Source organism: Trematomus bernacchii, unplaced genomic scaffold (assembly GCF_902827165.1).
Source record: "Trematomus bernacchii unplaced genomic scaffold, fTreBer1.1, whole genome shotgun sequence".
Lineage (NCBI taxonomy): Eukaryota > Metazoa > Chordata > Actinopteri > Perciformes > Nototheniidae > Trematomus > Trematomus bernacchii.
This window is the reverse complement of record NW_022988050.1, coordinates 7,972,705-7,980,867: the sequence shown is the minus strand read 5'-3', so window position 1 is coordinate 7,980,867 and position 8,163 is coordinate 7,972,705. Positions and strand designations below refer to the sequence as shown.

The following is an 8,163-nucleotide window of genomic DNA, read 5'->3' as shown; positions in this document are numbered from 1 at the left end:
TATTTCTGCTGGATTAGTCTCAGCAGGCTACATAACACTTTTATGTCATAACACCCTTATTAACATGTATTCCCTATGGGCATTTTAAACTTCAACTGATGTGCAGTTGATAGAAGATCAAATGTGACTATAACATAAACACATATTTTATTTTAATGTTAACTGTTTTGCACCGGCCAATAGGACCCAGGGCAGTGAAGGCTATCATGCACATACCACATAATCTGCCAATTAACTTCCCCAATGCCCAAGGAAGAGCAATAGTTGTTAGCAATAATGTAGATCATTACATGTTCAGCCTTTAGATTTGCACTACCCTCACTCATTTAATAACTCGTTGGTAGCATTAGAAATGCCAGAAAGCACATTTGTCATGCAGTAATACAGATGTAATTAGAGAGATAATTGGTACCTCCCCATCAGAGGATAAACACATACTGTACTGTTCAGGCAGCTTTCAAAAGAAAACATTTAACCCCTTGTTAAAAATGACACATTTGATGTGAAATTTGCATCCATTTAAGTCTCGTCATTTTGCTTCTTCATCCATTGCTCTTCCTATACCTTGAAGACATTGATATATTTTTCCCTATAACACTGTTTACATGAGTGCTGTTCAGTCTTGACATTCATTAAAATCTAATTAACCACTCAATTCAGGTTAACATATACCAATAACATGTTTTCCATAGATGCACAGCTGTAAAATGGTGTTAAACCAGGTGAAATGTGAATGAAAGGGGTTTCCAATTTGCGTTTAGGGCTGGTGTCATGATGGCGGCGCTGACCGAACCTGCCTGTGTCTGGTTTTAATGAATGCCACCCTGGGCCCCAGCAGGTCCTCCACTGCTGCATGGGTCCAGGGATAATTTGAATTGGAGCATGTGCCATTGCAATCTTCCCATCCCCCCTCCTCAATCCCTGCCAACTGCCACACTGGTGTTCACAAACACTGCTGCCCATCTGCGGGGCAAAACACTGGCCAGGGCCCCGGTTCTCTTTCGCAGAAAAAAAAAAAAAAATCTGGTCGTGAACTCACTTTTGTTAGCAAATATCACAAAGTCAAGTTGTCGCTCTCGCTTGTCACAGTTGTTAACAGCATAATTATCGCAAACAGTAGATGAAATTTGATTTTGTGTAATTCTGCTACACGATAAAACTGGCATTAACCATTTTAAAATTGCCTTGAGCTCATTAGCGTACAAACAGATAGTATAGTATTGTTGAATGTAAATGAAGTGCACATATTTTATGTCTTTTTTTAACCTTCTGCATTCATTGAGCAAAAGTTTACCAGGGAAAGTGAAAAGTATGTGTCGTAGCTTCCTTATTGTGGCAGGCATTCTCATTACTTGATCATGGCTCCCTCTTTTTGTGTTTGTGTTTTGCCATCTGTCATCTTGAGAAGCAAATGAACCAGCTGCCATGGAGTGTGATCTTGCCCAATCAGAAATGTGGTCCTTTTCAAAGCGCATCTGTGTGAAACCTTGAAAAATGCTGATGAAAAAAAAGTGTCTCAAAGTTGTTAATAACATTTTGGCTGGAGAATGTTTTCACCTCAACGCCCCCCATTAGCATACATGCATAAACTATGCATCATTACAGAAAAGAGAGCTATTGTGCAAGAAGTGTTAAAACTGGATTCCTCCTGAGAAAAATTAAAAAGGAATATAATGTAACAGGTTGTTCTAATCTAGGGGAACACAAAATGTTATTCTACATCGCACTTCTTTGTAGAACAGATGAGTGTTGAATTGTTTTCCACAAAACACTTGAGACACTGCCCAACATTTCTGCTGGCCCACACTCAGTGGGAGGGGGTTGGGAGGGGGAGGCGCCTCCCTCTGATCCTCGACTCCAACCCCCAGCGACAGCACAGCTGGGTACGAAGGATCAGCCTAATTTTCAGGTCCCTCTAATGATCGCCACGAAGAGCAACCACTAATCCCTTAACTGAGAAAAATGATCTCCTGTAGCCCTGCAGAGCAGCTCCACACCCCGAGAGTCCAGTTAGGACCCAACAAGCATGGAGCCAGGACACCAGGCTGGTCCTGCACCCCCCAGTCCCCACAGTCCCCCCCCCCCCCCATAATAGAGGGTGTTGAGCTGTCCAAAAGTGATTAGCATGAGGGAGCCTCTGGCTGATTAAATAATGGGGGAATTCACAAACCCTGTTGTTGCATTTTTTATTTGGTTGTATTCAAAGAAACTTCCACCTGCTGGTTAAACAAATCTCATATGTCGGATCTAACTTTATTTTAGTATAAGATTATCTTGGTAAATTGAGTTTGAGTAGCAGAAGATCTTTGTCCGCTAAAAAAATGTCACTTTCAGGAAATGGAAAGCCACCCATAATATCTGCAGCATGATAGCTGAATGTTAAAAGGTGTTCTTGAATGAAAAAGTGTTTTGTAGTATGTATCAACAATAACCCTACGCAGGTTTGAAAGAAGGCTTTAAAATGTGTTCTGCTTCATGAAGGATGGCACTCAAAGTGTACACTACTAAATACAGCACTTCTGTGGTTTCCAATTCAAGCAATCTAATTAACAATTTGTTGGCAACATTTTTTGGAAAATATTCAGCGTGAGGATCAACAGCAGATTAAGCAAGAGGAATGGTTAGGGAATTTTCAATAGATGTCTTTTTGGCCTAACTCTGGGTCACTAGGATCGATTGTAACTTCTCCAGCTGCCATCCTCCATGAAGAAACAAACAACAAACTTTTAGAGGCCACGCGTCCATACAGCGAAACTTTTTAAACGTATCCTGCAGGAAAATTAATTTCTCTACCACTGATCCTTTTCATCAATAAGATGTAAACTCCAAACTTTGCAGATAAATCAATAAAAACACTACTTCCAGCAGAAGCAATGAAGATGTGGTACTGGGACACTGAGTATTAAGCTTGGTTTTGAAGATCCTGGGTGTTTGAAACATGCCAATGATGTAGATAGAAAGCGATGATGTGTTGTGAAAAGTTTGTAACAATGCATTTTGACACGTTTTCGTACCTTTCAGGCCTGTAGTTCAGTTTGATACTCAAAAGATAGATTTTCAGTGGAGTGCTCCTTTAAACATAACCATTTTATTCCAATGTTTGATACTAGTACATTAGTTGAATTGCATTAAACATCTGAGTTGCTTTCGCGAGCTTGATCAAATATTCAAGCTGCAGCACTTAGTCCATGCAGTGAGTCACTGTAATTAGAAAAAAATGTACATGAAATCCTGAAGCATACATATACAAGTATCTCGTGGAAAAGACAAATGCATCACTGGAAGTCCGGCTTCTCTGGGAAAGTACATCCGACGCGTCTGATGATGACGTTGGCGGAGTAGTGTCCGGCCCGGATGCACTCCTCTACTGCATGCTCTTTGACCAAAGAAGAGAGGAATCCTGGGTAGAGGAAAAGAGCAGAAGTCAATTTGTAACCTGCCATCATCTACAAAAATGTTAGGAGAAGTTATCATTAATACTAGCCAGGATTAGGATTGTGGTTGAAGAGACAAAACTGTGTCATCCTCAACAGGTGACTGTTCCGATCAGCTCATACAGAGTGGAAACAGCATGCTAAATGTCATACTGATATCATCTGGAACCATAACTATGTCACTTAGTTGGACAGTATCAAAGGTTAATGGGGATTGAAAACAGAAATCAAGCTGTGTAGAGGATGCTTTTCATGCCGTACCTCCCACGAAGGCGTCTCCGGCTCCGTTAGTGTCCACGATATCGTTTTGGTCGATGTCCAAAACTGGGAACCTGGTCACCTTCTCACCTGTGGTAAGGACACAAGAGGGCTGTTAATTACCATGGAAACCAGTGTTTAAAATATAACATAATTGGACTCAAAACTATTTATATTGAACACATTTCAATTTTTTACACAGGGAGGTAATGTTATAATTGGAGATGGTGGAACATTTGACTTAAGCACTTCAGCAAGTAGTAGTAGTATAATAATTTATGGCTTATTAGTAAAATGTGTAAAATAGAAATAAGGATCTCTATACAGTAATGTATGTAACATAATACATGTTGATTAACAGTTAAGACATTTAAATAGTCATTAATAAATTCAACAATGCCACATTATTAATGGCAGCCAGTACTGAATATAACACCTTTTTTTTGTATTTAGGAACTTTGAAGTGCACAAGGTTTGAATCTTACATGCCAACTAAAGCAAACTAAAACATGCTATTCTAAAGAATAGAATATATGAATACCATGCTTATAACTGGAGTGAACCCCCTCACTTTTCCTCTGGTACCAATATAAGGTTGATCTCAACGAATACCATTTCTGTCATCTCAGCTATACTTTAGTGCTGTTTAATGCTAATTAGAAAATCTAATTAGAAAATCGTATCATATTAACATACCAAACTAATATGGTGAACATGGTGAACATTAATGCCGCTAAATATCAGCATGCTGGCGTTAGCATTTAGCTTAATGTAGCCAAACAGAGCTGCTAACACGGCTTCATATTATAAATCCTGTTTGTCCTATTTTTTATAGATCTTTCAGTCCACTTAATGTCATTATGGTAAATAACTATTTAATAATATCAAGTTCCATGAACTCAAGGAGACTTCTGTATATTGTGTTTTGTTCCACTAACAGTCCAAAACCCAAATACATTTAATTTCAAAGATCTGCAACAGAGTAAAGCAGCAAGTGTTAGCATTTAAGAGGCTGTCTTAGAGAATGTTTGCTTGTTAAATGACAAACATTTAACAACTGACTGATCATGAAAATGTTTCTTTTCTGAATGTGTACAACTGTGATTATTTACCTATTGTTTCAGCACAAATTACTGGGTAAATTGAACTAAGGGATACTCAAGTAAACAGAACAATGCTATGTACTGCTGTGCCTCACTTTAATTCTTCAAAAGCAAAAGATCATCAAATGTAAAAACTCTTAACATGTCGAAAGCTTTGGGTGAGTGCTCTGGTAAATTAAAAACAATGCAATCGCTGCAAGTCGTTTCAGTTCAAAACGGAATCCATTAAATGAGGTTCTCTATTATCTTCAGTGGATTATATTGCTTCAATTATCAGTAGCATATGCACTTCAAAGGGACTTCCAGTTTAAGGGAGAGGGGTGGGGGGGAAAAGGAAAAAAAATCTACCAGATGACAGAGTCTCGAGGTGTAGAGTGACATTAAATCAGCAACTTATGTCAGAACAATCTGAACCACACACACAATCTTCAAACAATCCCACGGCTCTGGTGCCGACGTGAACCTTCAAAAAGGTGCAAGAGACAAAAGACATCACATGTGGACATGTGGATAAAAGGAACGCGAGAAAGGCTGACAGACCTCTTATGGAGAGAAAAAGGTTGGAAGTTTAAGGGGAACATGAGAACAAAAACTACAAAAAGTTGTTTAATGAGGCTCCCTGCTAATCTAACAACGGCTCAGAATATCTGTGCGGCAGATAAGACAACCCCTCCAGTTCTTGAATACATTTCTGCTCTTGTATTACAGGGTGAAAGATACACAACCTGAAGCCGAACATATGCTCAACACCTGATGTCAGGGAAATGACTGTAACACACCTACTGTGAGAGAAACTGCATCAAGTTGCAGCAGAAATCACATCTCACAAAGCACAATGTGAGCAGGTCAGGTGCTGGGGATGTATTAGATAACGAGTTAGATTGTGTTTTCTTAATGACACATTTTCTCTCTTAAAAGGGAAGCAGGAGATTGTCACTTTGATAATAAATTACAATAATACAGGAATCCTTTTAGGATCAGCTAATTAGTAGCATAACGACTTTGCTTAATTAATGCCACAGAAGAAGCTCCAGAATCCTCCTCCCTCTTCAAACGATTAAACGCAACGAAATGGGCTCATAATAAATTACAGTTATGTCACTTATTCCTCAGTTAAGTAACGTTAGATGTGGTTTTGCTTAGGCGATGCACTTTGTGGCTATAAAATCGGATGCTTTAAATGTTGACGCTACTGCACTTGTTCAGCACATATTCTGCTGTTCATTACACCCGACAAATCGGATATAAATAACTGTGTAAATATTTGTACGGTAATTAAAAGAGGTGGTTACCCTCTCCAGGGTGGGTGGTACACGAGGAGTCAGGACTTATTAGATAGACCATTTCTTCCAAAAGGCTCTTACATGACATATTAGGAAAATACATCATCAGGATATGTCAGAAGTAATTGAACACATTGTAATGGGTTTGACCTACAGCTATGTATTCTCAATCAACAGATCCTTATTTTGTTTACTTTGAAACACAGTATATAAACTGAGGATTACACAACTAACATGCATGAGGGCATCTTTTTGCTATTGAATTTTCCTTTTATTTCAAGGAAATCTCAATCTTTTCCCATTTTTTTTCCACACAAATTAGTATATTTTTTCCAATATTATCAATCAAAGCTGTTTTGTGCATGACATAACCAGACTATAGAACCACTTTTTGAGCTAAAGTAACATACAAATTCAGCCTCAGCCATTATAAGCATCCTACAGTGTATAACTGTAACCTAAAGTCAGTGTCACGATTAAAGTTCTTGAGATGGCAATGCCAACACCGTTTTGGTCTAAACTGAAAAATCTGCTGCTGGATTCAGTTCGATTACATTGTTATCATCAGGTCTAAATCATATTTCTTTCCAACTACTTTGTGACACTGATTTGTGAATAAATACTAATAACATTCCTATCAGATTCGGCTGTACTTTAGTGCTAAAGGCAAAGGTTAGCATGCTAACACCATCAATTTAGGTGGGGAACATGGTCAACATTTCCTGCTAAACACCAACGTGTTAGCATTGTTATTGTTAGCACATTAGCTTGCCAATGTCAGCATTTACTGTAACTGAAAGTACATTTTAATTTCAGCATGTGATATGTTTTAACATGTCTTATTGACACAATAGATCACCCTCCTCCTTCTGTCATCACGGCCAAGCTGAAGTTTTCAGGGAAAAGTTCACATAACCTCATTGAGGCATGTTATTATATTTGACTGACATGTAACTCAGGTTACAGGCCAACAATTCCTCAGTCGCCTGTTACAAAGATCTCATTGGTAAAAATCTGTCATGGAAATGGCAATAAAAGAAAAAAATGAAACTCCTGCCAATAAACACAGACTCTGTTGTTACTGGCTTGTAGAAAGCCTGAAAACATCACTTTGCTCACTCATTTCACATTTCACTGTAATGAGATCTGCAACATCATTTTCAATCAATACAACTCTGCTGTGCTTTTTTAAACTAACATATCCTTGTTACTAGAGTTTGGTTTGACAAAGTGAGTGAAGCAGCAGATTGTTGGTGAATATGTGGGCTGTGCTGTGACAGGTAACCTGCAACAGAGGAAAAAAAACCGGAGAAAAGCCTAGAAATAATTCAAATACTTTCTTTCGAGTAAGCTATAATTGTGTGCTTTTGTTAATTCGCTCTTCATAATTCCCTCATTACAACCCTTGAATGGTGGTGATTAAACTTAAGAAATTCTTTCAACAGGCGTCTCTTTGAAACGAGTATCAATTAAGTCCTTTATTATTGGCTATTCTTTTTAACAATGCCAATTCACAGCACAACACTGACTGAGAGAAAGCTACTGTACATGCACATAAGACGACCTCGGATTTATTGGAAAATGAGTATATGAATTTCTGAAATGAATACATGCTCTACTTGAGGTTGTGTTCCAGCGCTCACTGTTGTTGCTTTGACAGGAAGCAGGTTGATCAAATAGCTGGCACATCATTAAAATTCACATTGATCCCGTCACACTTTATCATCTACGCAAATAAATCAATGAAGACATCATTTTCAATGCCTGGGCTGCTAAATGACTGGGAATGTTACATGAGTATTAAGCTAAAAGGCGTGAGCTGAAGTTTAAGTACAACATCTTTATGTGAGAAAACTTCCCCGAGAATACTTCTTCTGGAACGCTTCCTGTTGCGTTCCAGCCAAACTCTGAGCCTCGGAGAAGAAAACAACATTTCCACTTTCTTGGCGAACGCGACAGGTTAGGAGCAAGTTGACATTCAATCTGTTTCCCTATCATAACCAGCATCTTTGTTCACAATTGAGTTAGAAAAAAGATACATATGCCTGTAATTACTGTAACCACAGGCAAAAGATCATCGCCAAC

At 38.5% G+C, this 8,163-nt stretch overlaps 1 protein-coding gene across 3 annotated transcripts in view; it reads right to left on the bottom strand.

Annotated features, from left to right (window-relative positions):
- Window positions 1-3,072: 3,072 nt before the first annotated feature.
- Window positions 3,073-8,163, bottom strand: part of adkb (adenosine kinase b) — a 100,319-nt gene continuing 95,228 nt past the window's right edge. For all 3 annotated transcript variants that reach the window (XM_034120148.1, XM_034120147.1, XM_034120149.1), the window contains 2 exons: window positions 3,696-3,782; window positions 3,073-3,400 (listed from right to left, as the gene is read on the bottom strand). In XM_034120148.1, the coding sequence (XP_033976039.1) occupies window positions 3,276-3,400; window positions 3,696-3,782 (212 nt within the window). In that variant the 3' untranslated portion in view covers window positions 3,073-3,275. The remainder of the gene's footprint in view (window positions 3,401-3,695; window positions 3,783-8,163) is intronic.